Raw genomic sequence first — 22,122 nt, forward strand, 5'->3', positions numbered from 1 at the left:
CAGAGGTGGGTTGATCCCAGTTCAGCCCCGTTCAGCCGAACTGGTAGTGGAATGCAGGCCTGGGTCGCAGAACCGGCAGCCACCCAGGCCTGCCACACCCCCGAATAGGTTCCCTTGCCACCGGCGGGCTACCGCCATTTAGGTTTTTAGTGACTGTGCGTGTGCAGTTCACTGTAAATTGTTCTGCGCATGCTGATAGTAAAACCAGCAGCAACCCACCTCTGATACAAATGGGAGTAGATAAATAGGTACCACTTCAGTGGGAAGGTAACAGTGTTCCGTATGCCTCAGCATATGGTCATGCTGGTGACATGACCATGGAAGCATCTCGGGATAATGCTGGCTTCCTCCGCTAAGAAACAGAGATGAGCACTGCCCCATTGAGTCAGTCATGACTGGACAGGGGAAATCTTTACCTTTATTGATAACTGTTAATCCCTATCCTATTTCTCCACATTTATCTTTGTTAAATTTCATTGTCTTTTTCTATCAGTTTTACAGATTTTTTTCAACTTCATTTTTTTTCCTTTTAGGTTATTAGGTAGTGCATAAAAGTTTGAATTAACTGTTAATTCGATAATTGTTGCCTCCATCGCTTTATGCAGGTCATTCATAAAAGTGCTGAAAGAGTAAAGACCTCAGTGCTGAAGCTCTGAACACTCTCTGGCAAGACATTTTTTTTTTACAAACTCAAGATAACTTCTTGCCTCACTGTTTTGAACTTTAATCCTGACCCTAGGATACAGGTCAATTGGAGGTTTAAATTCATTCAGCATAAATAGGAATTCCCTAATCCATATTTCTATCAAGTTCAAACTTCATCTTTCACTTTCCTATTTTCATACTGAAGACAAGTTAAACACAAATTAGATAGCTTTGCCTATTTTTTGTACCGGTTAGCATTTTGCTGTTTTAACAGAGTTGGTGGTACAGCAAACATTAATCCCTGCAAATTTGCACCACTTTGAATTATTATCTTCTTTAGAAAGATCAGGTAAAGTTCCCAAGGTAAACTGAATTACTACACTAGTGTCTAATTTGCTTGAGATATATTCTGTGAAACTAGCATGAGTGTCTAGAATTAACTAATAGTCTTACAACAGGCTCAGGTGGGAATTTACTACACGTGATCATGAGATCCTTGGATTAAACTATATATTTTAGTTCTTTGTTTGACTGGTTCTACAAAGAGACAATGGAAGTCTGAAATTATCAAAGGAAATGGTGTATGACTGAATAAAGTGCTACTTTGGAACTGGGCCATACAACTACAGAGAAACCTACATGACCTTTAGATCTCTGCAGGCTACATTTGGCTGACTAACTCACACATATGGTCTTAGGCTGCCCTTCTGGCATTTTTTGATAGCACAAATGTCAGGGCTGAAATCCTATCTGCCTCATAAGTCTAACCAAACATCTGCACAGACTCTATGCGCCAGAGTTCCTGCTGGGAACAGATCTATAAACGTGAGAAATGGTGAATGTGTTGTCAAGCATATGGGGAATGGGGCAACTATTATATCTCTCAATTCATGTTATAGATTTGCCTTATATAAAACCAGAACAAAAAATAACATTCAGTCAAGGCTAGAGACTGAATGCAAGCTAAGTAAAAATTCCTGGTAAGGGGAGATTTGTCTTGACTTTCTGCTTTTTAATTTTTCTTAGTTGGGGTTTTGGGGATTTTGTCTTTTTTTTTTTAGATATGTTCAATCTATTTTACATTATATGTTCTATGTTTCCCACTTCATAAAAGCAGAAAGCTGCCCTGCTAATTTTTTCGCAATCGTAGCCAGAGGTGATTTTAAGGATCTCAAAAATAAGTTTAGGCTCTCAGGTTACACACTCTTAATTTAAATGATCTGTAGAATTACACCCAAGTTAATACTGCCAACACTAAACTGGCCTCTGGCTCCTTAGCTTTTTCATAGCACTTTGAAGCTTACAATAATAACAGAAGTGATCATGCTTCCCTTCCATGAAAAGATTAGCTTTCTTATGCCTTAGACCAGGCTGCTCTTAGAGACCGAAGCAGATTACAATTCAGACCAACTCAAATCCATGGTATATGCTAGTCTGACTCAGTTACTCTAGAGATACAGCAATAGTACTTAGATTTATTTAACGCCCCATAGTACTTTGTAGCATTCTCTGGGTGGTTTACAATGCCAGCATATTGTCCCCAACAATCTGGGTTCTCATTTTATCGATCTCAGAAGGATGGAAGGCTGAATCAACCTTGAGCCTCATCAAGACCGAACTCCAGGCTGTGGGCAGAGTTTGCTACAGTAGTTAGAACACTGCTCTATCAGATATGACTGAATAGTCTTATAATCAGAATTCTTACAGCTATGAGTTTGCAAAGTCTTTCAACAAAGAGACAAAATAATACAAAGCCAACACCATATTTATGGTATGTGGTTAGCAGAATCAGATTTAGCATTCTTTATCAGAACAGTCTATGCTTCTTCAAAGAATACTGATAGCAACAAAGATAAACAGATAAATGTTGTTGCATTTCCTGATGCCAAATATCCCAAATGTGCTTTTTCAAAAGGCAGCTGGACTTTCTTTGTTTTTCCTTGAAGATGTTTCATTTCTCATCCAAGAAGATTCTTCCATTCTGAACTGACGTGAAACATCTCCAAGGGGAAAAAAAAAGAAAGTCTAGTTGCCTTTAGAAAAAGCACCTTTGTGTAACTTGACTGAAAATCTCCACAGACATCTGATGCCAAATGTTTGCCCATCACATTCTTGGATGCATCTGTCAAAGGGGCTCCATCGATTGCTATTAAGGCCAACTTTTGATCCCACTTAATCCCTAAGACAGTTTCAAATTTGACGCTATCAACAGAAGATTGGGAACCTTCATTCAAGTATTTTCAAGCTTAAATGTTCTCTTACATTAAAAAAAAACCACCACAGGCAGTATATCACACTTGACTGAATTTTAAAAATAGCAAATAGTAATCCCACTAAGTAATTTACCTCTGGGATGTTTATGTAGTGGAGAAATATAAACTTTGGCATGTTCAATTGGAGTACTTTTTTAAAAAGTGGGGAAAAAACCTCCTACAACCACAATTTCCAGACCTGGCTTTCATGCTGCAAAAAGCATGAATGATAAAAAGGGACTTGCCATCAATGATAGCCATTGTACCATTTCCTATTGGTAAAGTAAAAGGGCTTTTCACAAAAGAGACAATAAATGCCAGTGACGTATTCTCTTACCGCTGAACCACGATCGCCTGGTTTCCCAGATGGACCAGCAACTCCAGGCACTCCTGGGGCACCCTGTGAACAAGTAGAATGAAAAGATATATAGAAGGGGGAAATAATAGTCTTGAGGAAATTTGTTTATGTGTTTGTTCAATGTATATATCTGAAATGAAACATATACTCAGAAATTCAGCAAATACCGGGAGAAAACTGAGTAGACCAAATTTCTGTCTGACCACTTCCCTGAAATAATGGACAGGTGAATGCAATAAATCAAGCAAAATTAAGGTAGATGTTAACTGCCTGATCCACCTGGGGTCACCTGGATAAGGCAGTTATATTTACATTCTTTTTACTTCATTTTCCTACATCTACAATTTACATTGTTTGCATGGTGATGTCATTATGCTAATTATGTCAATTGCCTCAATACCATACTTTCATATATAATGGAGGAGAAACTGACATGCCCTTTCTCCAAGTAGCCCATTAGAATGATGCTTCAGTTATATTATTAAAGATTTAACCTTGGTTGGTTGGTTGGTTGGTTGATTTATTTATTGGAATTTGTCAAACAAAAACAAGAACAAGAGAATAAAAATACAACGACAGGGACACTAGGCACATTGGTGCACTTATACATGTCCCCTCTACATAAGTATGAAGTAAGGTCCATGGAATTCAATTTGTGACTGAAACTGTGAAAACTGGATTAGGTAGGGCATTCCAGATTTTGACAACTCTATTACAGAAATCATATTGTTTACGGTCAAGTTTAGAATGGTTTATATTGAGTTTAAAGCGTTGTTCGTGTGCATATGATTGCTATTAAAACAGAAAAAGTCATTTACAGGTAAAACATTACTATGTATATTTTTGCATGCAATACCTAGGTCTGACTGCCAGCAACGCAGTTCCACATTATACAAACTGAGAATTTAGAGCCTAGTAGAGTAAGGAATTCTACTGCGTACAGAAGAGTGCAAGACTTTTCTCGTGAAGTACTTCTGAACCCGCTCGATTGTACTGATGTCAGAGTAATATTTTATTAATATTTTATTTTATTTCTAGCAATAAAAGTGTGATCTAGAAAGAGCAACCAGTTTTTTGTAAAAAAAAAAACCGATCAGAGTAAAATTATCAAGTTTTAGCCTTTGACAATACAATTTATTACAAATTTGATATTTATAGGAAGATGACAGAAGAGCAAAGGGAAAATGAGATTGCACATTTTATTAAATGTGGCAAGATGTAGATGTATTATGCAGTCAACAGAACTGCATCAAGTAAATTGGACCTGCAATTAATACTGCAATGTGGAGAGTACATCTTCAGAGCTCCAAAAACTCAATTTTGCTTCTTTTCCTACTTCCAGCAGGTCAGCAGTTGATATCACTGCATGTAATGTTCACTTTGCTCTCCTGTAGACCCCTTTTCTTAAGGCTTTTCTTTAATATGCCTTTCATACTGCAAATCTTCAACATTCTTCTAACCCAGTGTTTCTCAAGTTTTAAGATGTATTGACTTCAATTCCCAGAATTCCCCAGCCAGCATGCTGGCTGATGAATTCTGGGAGTCAAAGTCCACATACCGTTGAGCTGCTAAGCTTGAGAAAGACTGTTCTAACGGATGACTGGAGCTATTTTTGCTATATTAAGCATCCACGCTCAGAGCACTGAATTAATATGCCAGCTGTAATTTAATTTGCTTTGATACCATGTGTTCCTGCAAATGATGACAGTACTGTCTGACACAAAACAGACACAGCTCCCACCAGCACCATCCATCATAGTTCCACTATTACATTATCATTCCAACAATGAAGTCAACACTAACCGCTGGTCCTGGGGGACCTCTTGGTCCTGATGGGCCATCTTTTCCCGTAAAACCCTGTTTGGAGAACAATGAAATTATGAATGGGGGGGGGCTGTTTTGTTTGTTTCCTTGCTTTTAGGGACAATATATTTATGCAGAAAAGTTTTTGGGCCAACCACCCCGTAAAAAGTATCAAAAACATTCAAAACCACAATGTCTAAACAGCCCGTTACAAGGGACCAGTAACTATAGCTACAATAACTATATACTACGTACCAAAGGTCTTAGAAAATTTAGTATTTATGCTGAATACTAGTTAGGAAAATTTAATGCTGGCATACATTATCTATTTCTCCACTGTAGATGAACAACAAAGAATTATGTTAGGCTTATTGCTTAATTTCCTCTTATCAAAGCCTTTGCTTCTGTATGTTTAGTTGCTGAATGCAATCCCTCCCTGATTTCTATCACAGCTGTACAAAGCCTATCATTTCTTCATCATTCCATCAGTTATTAACTTTCTTCAAACTTGGTGTCCTCTATATGTGTTGGACTACAATGTCCATCGATCCCAATCAAACCAAATAAATCTGACCTAAAGAAAAAATAACATAAAAGATTGTATATTTAAAACCCACTTATATTTAAAACTAAAAACTAAACTAAAACTAAACTTGCTTCACCCCTCTCAAGGTTCAAAAAAACTGACGAAATGAAGATATAGAATTATAAATGTTCTAATGTTGTTCAAAGCCTTTGTAGTTTCCACTGTCCAGGATAAACCAGAACTACTCACTCTGTCACCTGGAGGTCCCATTGCACCAGGAGGGCCACTTAGGCCGGGTGATCCCTAGGTGAAAAAGAACACATTAATTAGACAAGGTTTTGGAATGATGCAACACAATTTTAACATATATCGCCACTTTATTTTAATCTACAGTTCCTTATACAAAGAGTTCCTAGCTCTTTGGATGCAGTGATACCAATTTTGACCCCAAGCAAAAGAAATGGACCAAAACAAGTAGACTTTGATTTATAATTTCAGCACGCTGTACAGAATTCCATTTTACCTACATTCTGGTTGTTTATAGTTATTTGTATTGTTAATTCTTTTAAAGGTAAATATATCTTATTATCAATCTGTTACAAATCTTATTCAGAGCTCACTCTTAAGTAATAGCTACTTAAGATGTCAGGATGGATGGACCATCTGATGGATATGTGGGTACTGGGCAGGGACTTGAACTTTTGATTGGGTGGGGAAAACCTGGAAACTTTCAGATTTGTGTTAATGTCCGGTTTCAAGTAATACCCCTAATGAAAGAAGACTCTGAGGCTTGAGATTCCTCAAAGTTCCATTTTATTAGAGATGTCATATTAGCACATTTGGGAAAACCCAAATCTGAAAGTTTTCAGGTTTTCCCCACCCAAGTGAAAGTTCAAGTCTCTGCCCAGCATCCACATGTCTATCACATGGCCCAATCAGGCACATCTCAACTGGAGATGCCTCCCAGTCACACCACTCCAGGTATAGGGCAAGATGTCCTTGACTCTCTGAGAAAAGAATGTTATATATCTCCCATGCTCCATACAATCCCCCCTCCCATTTTCCCAAAGCATTGAATGTGGCACGCCTGAAGGCGCAATGCAAAAGATGGCTTCCAAGCCTGACAACAGGTAGTCAACACATGATCAAGATTGGGATCAGAAGGAAGAGCCAATGTCGCGATGTGACAACGTGCAGTCTCGACTGTCTGAGACCGCCGTTGATACTTTTATTGCCACACGGTCCAAACGGACCTAAGCCGTCCCAAAGAGACGGCGAACAGGGAGACAAAGCCTTGCTGGTCTCAGGGACATCCCAAAGTCCCTGATTGACCCAAGGGAAGCACTACAAGCTGGCAATAAACAGACAGCCCCATGCTGAAAAAGTCGGAGACGGCTCTGGAAAGAAGGCAGCTGAAAGTGAGTCCATCTGGTAAGGCTTTTTTCCTTGAGAATGATTGCCCAAAGGGATTTTTTAAAAAAAGATAAATTAGTCCTTTAAGCAAAGAATAAAGCGGCGGAATTTATCTTTATTGGACTGCCTTGGAAAGTTTTTATTTCTTTTTTTCCTGTTAACGATGTTTTGTGGATTGAAGTGACTGTAACACTTTTTGTTTCTCTTCGTAAGTGAACAAACTGTTTTTTTTCCTCCTATTTTCTGTTGCCTTATATGTTGGCTGGAACTAAAACCTTTTTTATTTTTTATTCTAATAATTCTTCTTACTACTTCTCATTAATTTTAATTAAAGACTTTTAAAGATTATTGTTTTCCATAAGCTTGAGATAAATAGGAGAAGAATTGAATCTGCCATTCGGAAGTTAGAACTTGGTTATTTTTTTCTCTTTGAAACAATGTATCATTTGCTCTCTCTGTCTCCGATTTTACTGAAGCTGTAACGGAGAGCTTTGCAGCTTATCTGTGCAATTTGATAAGAAGCCAAGGGTACGGTTGTTTTTACAGGTGCCTTTCTTTAAAACACTCTTGGCAAGAGAAGGAAATTCGTTTTTTTTCCTCCTTGTTTTTTTTTTCATTTGGAAACATGTATCAATCTTCAGATGAGGGAACAGAGTCTTCAAGATTTGTTGATTGAAATTCAAAAGTTATTCGAAAGATCTGAGAGATTTGATAAGAAGTTGGATAGACTACTATCTCCTACAATAAAGGATGATGGAGTTGGAGTCCCAAAAAATAAAGAAATGAATGAAGATGAAGAAGATAAGGATAAGATAACAGATGAATTTAATGATGGAGCAAACCTAGGTGAAAATGGAAAGACGGGAATATGGAAAAGTGAATTTGATATGCAGGAGCTTTATTCCTTTCTTCAAGACACAGAGGGGGAAAAAGTGATGATGATGGAACTAAGAAGAGAAACTGTTTCAGAAATACATTTAATCAAAGACATGCTAATTTTAATACCAGTTCAAGGGCAACAAGGTTTTTTGAGAGATCTTTCAAGCAAAAAAGTGCGGAGAGAAGTTTATAAAAACATTATAAAGGAATTAATAAGAAGATTGACACAACAACTGGCAAAAGAGACAAGATTCTTTTTTTACTGGAAAGATACAGGTTGATAATGAATGTTGATGATAAAAAATTTAATTAATTTTTGGTTATTAATAGGTAGGAACCTTAATATTTTATAGATTTTTTAAAACAACTTGGATATAAATAGCAAATTGGGACCTGGGGGAAAATTTTTTTTATGAATGTTAACAATAAACTTTTGTTTAGATTTTGTTATAAAGAAGTAAATTTTTCGTGGGTCTAACGAGAGGAGAGGTGACAAACAGTAAAGTAACTAAGTAATCCTTAGTTACCTATAATAATAATGATAATAGTAATGAAATAATGATTTTGCCTAGTAAAAGCCATCTGGATATAAATTGCAAATTGGGACCTGGGAAAAAGACTTATAAATCTTATTAACAAATCCTTGTTTATTACGTATAAAAATGTAAGTCTTCTTGGGCCGGATGAGAGGAGATGTGATATACATAATAAATAATTCTTAATTAGTTACAATAATAACCAAAGAAATGTTAACAGATAATGTTTAATGATATTTATATGTGTTGGCATTGGTAAAAGCAATTGTATAAAAGCTTTAAATGGTGAATTGGGGAAGGGAAGGGGGAGGAAATGCTTAGATATTTTATTAATTGATTTTTTTCTTTTAGAATATGTTATAAAATGTAATGTTACAGGAGGTTTGTTGAGATTGCCAATGAATGCCAGTGGGTGGTTGTGTTTTTTAATGCAAATGATATCACATAAAAGCATGTTTAAATAATTTTAGCTAAATGAGAATGGTGGTGTATTGACAGTAAAATATATGAAGATTTTTGATGTAAAATGTACTATTCAATGGAAAGGAAATATATGTAACAATTATGATAGAAATGCATGAAAACTGTTTGTAACCAATCGACACGCTTTCGACAGGATATAATGAAGGATGATTCTTTTTTTGTGTTTTTGTTTATTTAAAACAATAAAAAAATGTATATAAAAAAGATTGGGATCAGAATTTCCATTGCTAAGCAAAGTGGTGGGTAAGTGAGTGTGTCTTTTGGAAGAATGGAAAATAAACAGCAATGAACTTACTGATCGCCCTGGAAGTCCAGGTTCTCCAGGATTACCCTTTGGCCCTTGACGTCCCTAGAATGAAAAAAAGAACAGGCTTTGTTTATTTCCTAAAAAATGAAATTGTGGGTCTATTTAACAGACATGCTATCTTTAAGCCTCAAAAGTCATCAGAGAAAACAAGAGTTCACTTGTGCCTGTATTGTGTGGTTTTTCTTTCGTTCACACCATGAAAACTAGGCATGATAGTTTATTACACAACATTTCCACCCAATAAAACATTAAAGTAATACCTAACCTTCTCGTATTTCCCTGAAAAGGCGAACATATTCTAAGCAAAGAAGCAGGTCAAATGCAAACTCAAATAAGCACCACAACATGTCTCTATCTTTATGCACAATCTACAAACCCTGCAGTGTTTAGAAATCTGTTTGGTGCATTCATACACTTTGACTTACTTAGCATACATCTGAATATATTGGGAAAAAGTATGTCAAACTGCTATCAGAAAACATTGATTACATTACACTTCGCCTCTTATCCTGGCCAAACAGCATTCTTACTTACAGGATCTCCTGGAATGGAAAGACCATTTATTCCTTGTGGTCCTGGTGGCCCTTGAGGGCCTGGAGGGCCTGAATCTCCACGAGCACCTGGGGGCCCCTAAGAATAGCAAAAGAAAAAAAAAACCAAAATTGTCAATTTTTCAAAAAAGCTACATGAGGGTGGAGTCAAGTCTTTGGAGATAACAAGTGACTAAACAATTGCTTTCTCTAACATAATTGCTTTCAGAAATGTTGGGTTGCACCCCCCCCCCATCTTCCCCAGCTATGGTGATATATCTTTCATTCTGTATACAAAGCTACTGTATGTACTTTCCAAGATTTCCTTATGGATAAAGGCAATATAGACATTTTTAAATATATGAGCATAAAAACTAAATAGATGTTTATGGGAATGCATTATTTGGAAGTGTTAGGAACCCAATTCAATTATGGTAGATAAATGAAATTTATCGTATTTTTTTGTAGGGAATATCCCTTCACTTGGATTGCTTGGGGTTGCTTACATGAACAAGTACCACACAAAAGGAAAAACGAAAACTGGCATCCTTACTTTTTAAACTAACTCATATGCATACAGATTCTCCAGTGCAAATGACAGCAATAATAAAATTATTGTGGGTAACAAAAAAAGTAAAGTGGCGCTTAGGGAGCCTTCAATAGGATGCTGTAACTAATTATACTTCTCAGATACTACAAATGTCTCCAATTTCTTATATAAGCACATATAGTGGGAGGCAATCCACTCCTGCTAGAAAAAGTATGTGATGGCTAAGAGGCCTTTGCACACTTTCAGATTGTGTGCCAATTTGTACCTATTCCTGGATCGAAAGGCTCTGCTCACTGTGATCCCTGCCCTCATGATGTCTTATTTAGACTAATGCAACATGCTCTACATGGAGCTGCCCTTGAGTAGCATTCAGAAGCTTCAGCTGGAATGGAATGCAGCTGCATGGGTTGTAAATGGTGCTGGCTATCCAGCATATATGTAACCTCACTGCTTTGGGAGATGCATTGGTTGCCAGTGTGTTTCTGGGTGCAAGTCAAGTGCTGGCTCTCACCTCCAAAGCCCTTCATAGCTTGGAACCATGGCTATCTCAGACACCATCTTCCTCTAGTTTCTACCTGTCCAATTCAGATGAACATTTGTCAGGTCCTGTTAGTCAATGAATGTTGGCTGACAGAAACCAGACAAAGGACATTTCTGCTGCAGCTCCTGTTCTCTGAACATCTCCCCCTGCCCCCCCCCCGAGATTAGAATGGACCCGACCCTGCTATCCTTTTGGAAGGCCTTGAAGATCTGACTAAGTGTCCAAGCTTGGGGTCCCAAGTCTGTGAAGAGCCCCATTTCCTGGTTATGTTGATACCAATAGATTATAATATATTTTGGCTTCTACCCTGTTTCCCCGAAAATAAGACCTCCCCAGATAATAAGCCCAATCAGGCTTTTGAGCACATGCGCTAAAATAAGCCCTCCCCCCCAAAATAAGCCCTCCATGAAAATATTGTAACACAGCTCGCCACCTCCTCCATCTCAAAAATAATAAGACCTCCTCAAAAATAAGGCCAAGCACTTATTTCGGGAGTCAAAAGAAAATAAGACCCTGTCTTATTTTCGGGGAAACACGGTATACGTATTTTTATTTTGCATTGCGTTCTAACTGTTTTAATAGTTTTTAAAATTGCGCAGTGCCAAGGGTTATTGATTTGAGATGGGCAGTTATATAAATTGAATACATAAATACTCACAGAAGGTCCACTTAAGCCTCTTTCACCTCTTGCACCACTGGAACCTCTGGCTCCCTAAAAACCAGAAAAACAAACACAGGGGAGGCAAAGAGATAAATACCATAATGTTTAAATTTTATTTACAGAACATCCCATCATTTCACAATTTTCTGAAGGACCTAGTGTTATTCATTATGAAACGATCTTCCAGCATAGCTCTAAGATAAAAACAATCTCCATGGGCTACAAGATGGGCACATTTTATTTCCTCAGGAAGGCAGAAGTGATAAAACAAGGAGGAAGGCTAAAATGACTAAATGACTAATTGCTAAATAATTGTTATGTGTGAGGTAATTTTCTCTGAGCAGCATGCCTCTTCATTCACATTGAAACAGCCCTTAGGAGTGGCATTCATTTGATCTGTGTTAGTCATATTTAATCACTTTCATCCCTTTTGTGGAGTTAGAAGTTAGGAAATGTTTCCTTTATAAGTCCCCTTGCTCATTTCACTGGCTCCCGTCATTACCTGAACGATTCATTCCCAAACCCATAGGTTTTCCATGTTTGTGTTACAGAAGTGCACTGTCGTTATACAACCCAAGACATGTAACATGTAACTATATCAGTAAGAGAGATTCTAGGAATGAGCACACAAATCATGGCTGCTGACTGGTGTTACTGTGCCATAGCTAGAACTGAAGTCAACTACTTGCCACTACAAAAGATGATACAGGCAGTCCTCAAGTTATGACTGTAATGGAGACTGCCCATTATGATTCTAAGTCATAACTTTACAATTTTTTGGTGATTGTAAAATGAATGTGTCAGTTGTAAAAGGAATGTAGTGATTGTTAGGTAAATGCCATGATTGTTAATTGGACCATTGTTCACTATGGCACAGATTTGCCCAAAAAATAGGTGAGTGGTGGTTTTTGATAAAACCATTGTCAAAAGTAGACATGGGACCATGGCCATAAACCTTGTCCTATTCCTGAGTGCCTTAAGTGCAGTCATGGGATTTCAGATGGCCCAACCATCAGAACTTTGGATCAAAGTTGTAAGTCCCTTGTTTTAAATCTGTCCAAACTTCAGATCCAGTCATAAATCAAGTGATGTGTTCTGGTCTTTGATTGATATTGACCCAAACTCAGTGAAGCTTTCAGAAGTTAAACATAGGTTTATCCATATGGCTTATAATCACAATATATTGATTTTTTTACTTACAGCAGGTCCTGGAGGTCCCGGAGCCCCCACACTGGTTTGTACACATGTACAAGCATTTGGCAATGATGGGCATTTTGCTTCATCCCTCTGAAATTTAAAGCAAAACATGAGAATTTTAAAATGATCTTTTGCCGAGAGAGAAAAAGTATACACTAAATTACAAGTGGGTAATTTAGTGTATACTTTAACTATATCTGATATCAAAATCTAATCAAATTCAGTTTCAACGTAAATGTTTCCAAGAGGTATTTTAACTTGGGACGTGGAGAGATGGGGGGCACAATAGTCTTAATGTTTATCAATTAACACTTTTAATTTAAATTCAATTTTCATTAAATATAAAAATAACTAAATATTATTTTAATTCAGCTTCGATTTAACATTCAACATCAACTCAATTAAATATTGGATTATACAACATTATATGGTGATGATATATAATTATGAGTTGAAGTGGTAGCTTTCCTATGATTTGGTGCTAATATAAATTAAAAAGAACATAATTCACACTGTATCCTGAGTGCTATCCCCGCTTCCGTTCTATTTTTTTAGATTTAGAACAGAGGGATATAAAGTAAAATCATTCTATCATTAAGAAACATAAATTGGTTTTAGCAGAAAATGGTGTTGGAGGAAGTCTAAAAGTCTCTGGAAATTTATCATTTTAGTGGAAATCTACGGAAGCACAGTAGTTAAAAATCAATGAATTTTTTCAGTAAGACTATGTACTTATTTTTCTCTTCTCTGTGATGAATTTCCTTAAGTTATCGTCTACTTGCTTGTTTTTCCCAACACATCTCCCTTCATTGATGATTTATTCTCCTTCAAAATGAACATGGCCCAGTTGCATTTTGACACAAATGCTGCTGGCTGAGTTTTGCCAAATATGCTATATTAACAGTAGCTACAATCAGTTGTTTACTGTTCCTTACCCTAGATTCCACATCAAAGTCCACAAGATATTTTTTTTAAAAAATAGTAAGTCAAACTTGAGATGAAGGGTAATACTAAGTATATTTAATAATTTTTTTAAAGAATTCAGTCCTAGATTCTGCAAACAGAATGGAATGTGATAAGGCAGCTAAATTGTTTTTTCTACAATAGCTGTCTGGACTGCAATATTTAGAATATGCTCTGGTAAAGTTACATTCCTGCATTCAGTATGATTCAGAATCCCATAGAAAATTTATTATTCCCAAAAGAGATTTTTAAGGCTGTTATCCCACACTGTTCTCTTGGAGGCTCATATCAAGAGCTCAGGCTAAATCTGTCTAAACATTTCCTATATATTTACCTTAGAAGGAATGTCGCAGCATCTATCTCTGCTGGTCCAAACTGAATTGCACACAATGTCAAAGCTCTGTATATCAAACTACAAAGCAGAAATGGAAGTGTATTTAAAATGATACCTGAATTAATCTTCATTTACAAAATCATGCAATCTAAACAAAATAAAACATTGTTTTTCTTTCCAGTGCTAGCAAAGTATCATTCCTGTTACCACATCAATGACATTAACACAGGAAGCTAAGAAAATGGTCATAAAGTAGTTTACTTCATGTCTCTGTGATATTTCACGTGGTTCCTATAAAACTGGATTAATTGTAATCAAATGCATGGATAGCTTTTGAGAAAGAGGAGAGGAGATGCTGCCTAGAAAAATACCAGATATGAGAGGCCAGAGTCCTGCGATCATTTAACAGTTAAAAATATTTTTTTTAAGAAAGGGCCTGCCCTAATGGTTCTAACAGTTAAAACTAGGAGGCAGGAAACTTTTGGATTTGTAAGATTCTGTAAATGTAGCCTTACAATAAAGTAGATTTAGCTCTCCTAGTTGTGTTTCCCGTCTGGTTTATCTGGGAAGACCGACATTAACTCATAACCGACCTTTCAACTTTAAGAGCTCTGCCACTTATATAAAATAACAAGCATTCCTTCCCTTGTTCCCTTTTAGAGACAAAAGTTTTTTCTTGCCCATTCACTTGCCCATATGCACACAATCTGTCTGACTCAGGGATGAAATGCTCTGAAGTCTGCTACCAGTTCGCTTTGCAGGCGCACTGCAGGCGCTAAGAAGCCTTTTCTGAGTCTGCAAAGGTAAGTAGAACAGCAAGGGGGTGGGGAAGCTGTGTCGCATGATTTAGATTTGCTAGAAAGCAGGATCTTCAATAAAATTGCACATCACAGCTGATGGTCACACAGGTGATTGTTGGAACTTTTTAAAAACCTTTTTAAAGGATTTTTTACTACTGGTTCGGATGAACTGATAGTTTAAAAATGCTTTAAAATGTTAAAAAAAAAGTTCCGATGATGCACAGCTGACTGTCACACAGCTAATTTTTGGAACTTTTTTAAGCACCTTTTGCTACCAGTTCGGGCGAACCATCCCGAACTGGTAGCATTTCACCCCTGATCTGATTCCAAAACCATTTCTCCCGAGAGGCTGCTAATGGGATGATTGAAAAGAAAACTTGAATTCTGAAGCTATTATCAAAAGGAGACTTTCAAAGACTTTCCTTTCACCTTGGTATCAAAAATCAATTATTCAGCACAGCAAATAAACCTCAGCAAATAATTAAAATTTCATTTCATGACTTATACTTTGAGCTAGATTGTGTGAGACACATGAAATGAGAGGCAGAGAGTATGACAAATAGGGAATGGAGATACTGACAAGCACAGAAGGAACACCCTCTAAACATGCATTTCATCCCACTTTGAGGCAGTAGGGAGAAACCATTTCCAAAACAGCTAAGAACTACAAAGTATGTTTTACTGTTTGTTATATATTATCACTGATTTTCTGATGATCTTGTGGGAGGGATAGCTGTGTACAGAACAAGAGAGACATAGCAAAATCATTATTGTGGCAGTGCTAATGTAAGACTACTCAACCTTATTTATGCCTTCCAAATAAATTAAGATTACAATATTCAGAATTCCCAAGAATCATGGCCACTGACTGATATGTTTATCATTAGCAATGGAAGTTACTTAAAATAATAAACATATTGCTCCCAGCCAAAGACTTTGTGACTCTTAAGACTGAGTCATGCAACTGACTCAGAGGTTGATGCTACTAAAAGAGAAGTTCTGTTTCTATTCTAGGCCAAATATTGTGGGAATACTTTGAAGAATACGAGGGAACTTTGATGGAAGCCAACAGTCTGCATATAATCTATATACTCCATTTGAACTCAGACAACTGAAAAGTTTTCTATCCAATGTTTAGAGCTGCAGCTTGTGAACAATGTGGAACTCTGAAACTCAAAACAGTTATTCATGCATTTATTTAAAATGCTTGCATCCTGCTTTAATTGGCTTTAAGCAGCAGACAGGATAGATTAAAACAAATATATCAGAATTATAATATTTATATAACAGTAATAACAACAACAATAATAATCAATATCATAATAGATGAACCTCCAACTCAGGTATATCACTCTTCACTCCTCTTAGCTAAAAACATGGTTTTAAAAAGAATGGAGGAGTGAGTAAAGGATAAGAGCCATGGTGGCGCAGTGGTTAGAATGCAGTACTGCAGGGCTAACTCACTGCTCACTCCAGGAGTTCAATTCTGAGAGAATCAAGGTTGATTCAGCTTTCTATCATTGGTAAAATGAGGACTCAGATTGTTGGGCGCAATATGCTGACCAGAGGTGGGTTTCTGCCAGCATTACTGATGGTTCGGGGCGTGTGTGATTTGCATGGGTTGGGGATCACGACTGATGATTTGAAAAGCCACTGAAAAATCCTACAAAAGGAGACTCACTCCCTTATCTAAGTGACCGGTCTGGTTTCTATCCCATATAATCAACCTGAACTCTTGTCTGAAAAAAAATCGAGTTAATCCATATTTTCTAGCGTCTCCTAGCTGGCAGCTGGCCACTTTTAACAACTTTCTCTAAAAACAGAGGTTTGGAGACTGGTGACATCCAGAATAGTTGGGTTAGTTAGCCAGCCCTTCAAGCAAGGGATGTACCAGTGCTTATTTTAAGGATATCAACATTGGCCAAGTTGCAATGGCTGCTGAACAGAGCCTTTATGTGAAAGGATGGGAGGGAAGAGGACAAATCTTTTTAATCAGAGATCATATCAGGTTTCGGTCAGGAAGTGCTGTAAGTATGGACCTTGACAAGTTGTGCGTGAGGAGGAGATTCTGAACGAGAGAGTGAAAAGAAACTTCATCTCAACTCTGCCCATGATTTGGGTGAAACAATTCTGGTGATAAAGACATGTTGTGGTATCTTTAATAAAGATTTTAAAAATTAATTTAGAAAAGTTTGCAACTTACTGGTGCTGTTTTCTTATCACCTTTCTGTAATTTACCAAGGATTTCATAGCCATCAGTTGTGATATTTCCAGCTTCCTTAATAGGCTTTTCCATAATTTCAACACAGTCAACATAAATCTTAGCACTTGTGGATGTTATAACAAGATGAACCTAGAGTAAATTTATTGAGGAGAAGCGTAACAAAAACTCTGTTAATTCTTCACAGTTTTAAAAGTAAACCTTTTAGTCCAAATCAGTTAACTGTATACAGAAATTATCCAAAATCTGGAAGGCAAAGAGGCACAAACACAAAAATTTTCTGCATCTATGTGTAAAAGTGTCCTTTTTAATGAAAATGGCATCTCCATCCATGCATTCTCTTGTAATATATTCCAGACAATAAAGAAGCAATGACTTGACAATCTTTGTCTGGACTCCACTTTGGAATAAATTTGGATGAAGGGTGTGATAATCTATACAACATATGCTATGAACGAATGCCACTGAGGACTATATAAATACAACACTAACTAATGATAAAGACATAAAGACTATAGGAAATTTTTTGTTGTCACAGCTGTTGCTTGTTCCAAAAGTTTTTTTTTCCATAATCAGTATGGTCCAGTAAACTTTGCAAGAATAATCCTCCCAAAATTCTCTCCTATTCATAGAAACTGAGCATTAGAAATGAAATGGAGTGGAAACGACATTTTCCATTTTTTAAAATAACACTAGACTAAAAATGTAAAATGATATTTTTACACATTTTTGAAAAACAATCCTATTATTAAATACCATCATTCTGTCAGACATCCCTTTCCAAATATACGGTTAGAAAATTGACAGATCAGAATTATACAGAATATATATTAGTGTGAATGAAAATATCAAAATTCTTGCCACTATATTTTTGCAAGCTTTGTAACCAAAATAGTCTTCATATTGTAAATGTGATACATTTTGGAAATGGGGAATATCTGATAGAGGCCTTGTTAGGGTAAAAAATAATTTTTTCTTGGAATCTATATAGATCAAATGCGATGAGACCCACCAAATGCTGAGTAATACTTTTGATTTATAACTCCATAAGAAATGGAAAACCACTTCAAATTCATGTTCAGTTTCCAAACAGAAGTTTAAGAAATATCTCTTTCCAATTAATTAAAAACTAATCAAGTGTCATTTTACCATTTTCATATCCAAATCTAATTCGTACATCTTTTTTAGTTTATTTATAATCATAAAGCTTTAAACTCAAGGTATACCTTACTTGTTATACTAATAGAACTGGATCCGCAGGAAAGTACATGACTAAATTTTAAAAAAATATTTGTGGATCAAACAAAATTTCAGTGATTTTAAATAAAAAAAAATCAATATATATTTACTGAGAAATAACTTTAATTATGATTAACAGGGTTCACTCAGTATGACCAAAATCACAACCTATATCATGCACTAAACTACTATAAGAATTTTAATCTATCCATTAACTATTGTGATTGTGTCTTGTGTGTCTACGTATCTTGTGTATTTGTATCTGTTGTTACTGCTGCATAGATTATAATATCTCTTAAAAATCTGTTTTTATGGTATAATAAAATATTAATAGCATCTTCTGCTATAGGCTAATGATTAACTGCTGAACAACCTCAACTTGAACTGAACAGAGCAGATGAAGTGAAGAAGACTGCTTTTTTAGCTTAAAGTTTGCTAAACACACAGGCACACACACACACACATGCATACACACAGAAGGAATAGCATATAACTGAAGCTTCTTTGAATTAGGTTTGTGGACTAGTTTGTTATCCTGTAAAAATACTGCCATCAAATAGTAAATAGAAGAGAATAAACGGCTGGTTATGAAAATTATGACAGGGACTGGGGAAAGTTTTCTAAAGTTAAGGATGACTCCTAAGCACGAGCCACAAACTCTTTCATTTGCTCTGTAATAACAAACAATAACAACAAAACCAGGATGGGTCCATTGCTGAGTATCTGCAAATCTCATGAGATCTGGAACTCAACTAATTTCATTTATTCTCAATCTCTCTGGTAGTACACAAGGCCAATTATATAAGAATTTTAAAAAGTATATACCTAACATAGACAGGTGAGAATAGCCGTGGGACAGACAAAGGTGGTTTGGCAGGCATGAAAATAGCACCGAGACTAAAAATAGTTTATCACTTTTCCCCTTTTCCTTTTGAAATAATTAAGGCAAAAAGTGTCAAGACACGTTAAAACTTCCCTTTTACTAAATTATTATCTGGTTTCCAAGGTTAATCAGCTACTTCTTTTACTAGTCCTCCATTAAAAAAATGGCAAGGACGACTTCACAGAAGACTCTTATCATGTATATTTGGCCCATTAACGGCAAATCAACAAATATAAAACATCTGTTTCTATAAGAGTTCCTTGACAAGATGTTAACTAGGCCAACCTTTTCCCCAAGACTTTCATTGTAGCCAAAACTCAAAATAGTATGCCAAAGCAAATGTTTCGCAAAGAGCCAAGTTAGCTATTTTTCAGTGAATGGAAATGCAATGCACTGAATTAACACTGCATTATACTCTGGCAAGACATTCCGGCAGAATTCATTCATCTGTAGAATTGTGATAAACAAATTCTTAAGAGACCATCTACGATTCCTGCTTCTGCCACTCTGTTTCAAGCAGAGCTGTCCTCCTGGTCCACAATACTCCCATAACATCTTTCACATTTATTTCCTTTCAGAGATGGCTCTGTACTTGCCTTCAAAAAATAGAAATAATGCAAATGTATAAGCTCCGTGTGCACACGGGACTGGAATGGGATAATGACATATGGATAAAAAACCTGCTTATCATTGAGTAGTTTCACCATAGTATGTATATTAGCATGTACGTATATTTTAGTTTTTGCTACATATTGTCCAATGGTTCAATTGAAGAAATACTTAAGTGGTTAAACAACAAATTAAGACAATGTGCTGAGTTGTGCTAATAATAACCAGAATATATGAAACCTGAGATAAGGATGCTGATCTGTGTAGTTTAAAGCAGCTCTGAAAGCTTTCTCTTATTTTCAAACATGCTCAGAGATTAGCCATCCAGTACCATATATAAGGAAAGCCAATATTAATGACTTACTGGTAAGCAAATGTATATCGTTGCATTTACCATCTAGGCATGCTATTTTTGAGTGCAAGTGAGTGTCCTCACTTACCAACTGCTATCGGAACTGGAAACTCTGTTGCTAAGTCACACAATCATAAAATGAAACATCTATGATCGTGTCAACTTATAATGGTAGTCCTGGTTGCAATCATTAAGCAAATAACCCATTGTAATTAAGTGAAATGTCACATGACCGCAAGTTGTGACTTTCTGCCAGCTTCCTCTTTAACTTTGCTTGTTGAAAGCCAGCCGTGAAGGTCACTAATGATGATCATGTGATTGTGGGCTGCTGCAACTACTATAAATGCATGCCAGCTACCAAGGACCTGAATTGTGGTCATGTGACCACGTGGTCACTGCAACAGCCATAATACAGTGGCAGGTTTCCTTTTTCAATGCCATTGTAACTTCAAACATTCGCTAAATGAATGGTTGATAAGCAAGGACTAATTAATATACCCTTTAAATAGCATGGGATTTGTTTCAGAGTAAACCTGAGCGTTGCATAAGATATTTCAGCATGCATTCAAACCAGTTAATTGAAAATATTATTTGCTTTAAAATTATCTATACATTATTTTTATCTCTCTATATCTACTGACTACCAGAGTGGCTTTATTTGCTTTCAAAATACTTCCTTATTCATAATAATCTACAGAAGATGATTTTACCTTGTGAAAACTTCCGTAAAAGAGTTTCTTTATTTCATCACCTTCAAATGCGACGGTCTGAATTTCTCCTCTTGTGTCCTTGTTAAAGAATGATAGCACTTTGCTGGAAGCTAGGGAAAAACACATTATGTTAAAGATATGGATAGCACATTAGAGGACTATCTAATCATGTTTCAGATTAATTCCAAAAAGTGATTCAGAACACAGGATACAGAAATGTAGCAGCTGTTTCTAATTTTTAAAGCAGTTGCACCTTTTCTTGGTAGCTCAAATCAGCTCCTTAATCTATCCACACCCATTTCCAAACCTCATTTATAAGACTATTCATAAGACTATTCAGGGAGATTCCCTTTCACCAATTCCTTAATTAGGATTGCTATATAAATAACTTAATAGAAATACTGTTAGAATGGCTGTTAAAACAAACATTATGGAACTTGCTAGTAACACAAGATTATTAGTATTCATTTTATGTTATTAAAAGACTAACAAGGTTAAAATCAAGTTTTTTTTTTAAAAAAAAGATATTCTAAGCCGTTGAATCACTTAAATAATTTTGGGTATTATATTCCCTACAAATATAGTTCCATGTAAGTCATTCCGTCAACTAATTCTGGTAATCCAAAATGTTGCTTTGAAATGGAACAATGAATTGAGATGCTTAATGCAGCACGAAGTTTCTATGACTGCAACATGAGAGAACATGAAAGGAAATGTCTTGCAATTTTCAACCTGCCAATTATTGAGTCAGAACCTGTATGCCATGTGGAAGAATCATGATTTATGGCCACCTGAAGGAAGGCTTCTCCAATATAAATATGAAAGTGGAACTTCCTAGTATATTTATTCTTTTCAATATACTTTATGAGTAGAATAGTATGAACTAAAGCAATACTTTGGATCTACCAATACATTCACAAATGCTATCAAACCTTCCTGCTACTGCTGACGGGCTACACAAAGGAGAGCCTGAGATAACACTCAGACAAACAAAAGCTTTTTCTTCCCCAATTTTGCAAACAATTACGTAGAGTTCAGGCAAGGTTACTGGGAGTTCTTTCTCTAAATTAATTTGTTGCTTCCTAATTCTCTAAAAAGGTGCACTTTTTAAGTTCAGATCAAAGCACTGGCTGAATTGTTTCATACAAAGATTGCATTAAATAACTGTGGCCCGGCAACTCACAGCTCACCTAAACATTATTACAACTTGCATGTTGATGGCAAATTAGCTGCAATGTGCCTAACAATATTCTGTCCAACTGATTTCTGATACTGTATAAACTATGTCAGACTAAAATTTTACTATTTTATTTTGTGGAAATATTTTGAA

The 22,122-nt window shown here is 36.2% G+C and overlaps 1 protein-coding gene across 6 annotated transcripts in view; it reads right to left on the reverse strand.

Annotated features, from left to right (window-relative positions):
- Positions 1 to 22,122, reverse strand: part of COL12A1 (collagen type XII alpha 1 chain) — a 138,942-nt gene that overhangs the window by 12,168 nt on the left and 104,652 nt on the right. For all 6 annotated transcript variants that reach the window (XM_081942947.1, XM_081942945.1, XM_081942946.1 and 3 more), the window contains 10 exons: positions 20,793 to 20,902; positions 16,982 to 17,131; positions 13,979 to 14,056; positions 12,685 to 12,771; positions 11,482 to 11,535; positions 9,737 to 9,832; positions 9,191 to 9,244; positions 5,834 to 5,887; positions 5,059 to 5,112; positions 3,235 to 3,297 (listed from right to left, as the gene is read on the reverse strand). In XM_081942947.1, the coding sequence (XP_081799073.1) occupies positions 3,235 to 3,297; positions 5,059 to 5,112; positions 5,834 to 5,887; positions 9,191 to 9,244; positions 9,737 to 9,832; positions 11,482 to 11,535; positions 12,685 to 12,771; positions 13,979 to 14,056; positions 16,982 to 17,131; positions 20,793 to 20,902 (800 nt within the window). The remainder of the gene's footprint in view (positions 1 to 3,234; positions 3,298 to 5,058; positions 5,113 to 5,833; positions 5,888 to 9,190; positions 9,245 to 9,736; positions 9,833 to 11,481; positions 11,536 to 12,684; positions 12,772 to 13,978; positions 14,057 to 16,981; positions 17,132 to 20,792; positions 20,903 to 22,122) is intronic.

Source organism: Natrix helvetica, assembly GCF_964273705.1.
Source record: "Natrix helvetica genome assembly, chromosome: 2".
Lineage (NCBI taxonomy): Eukaryota > Metazoa > Chordata > Lepidosauria > Squamata > Natricidae > Natrix > Natrix helvetica.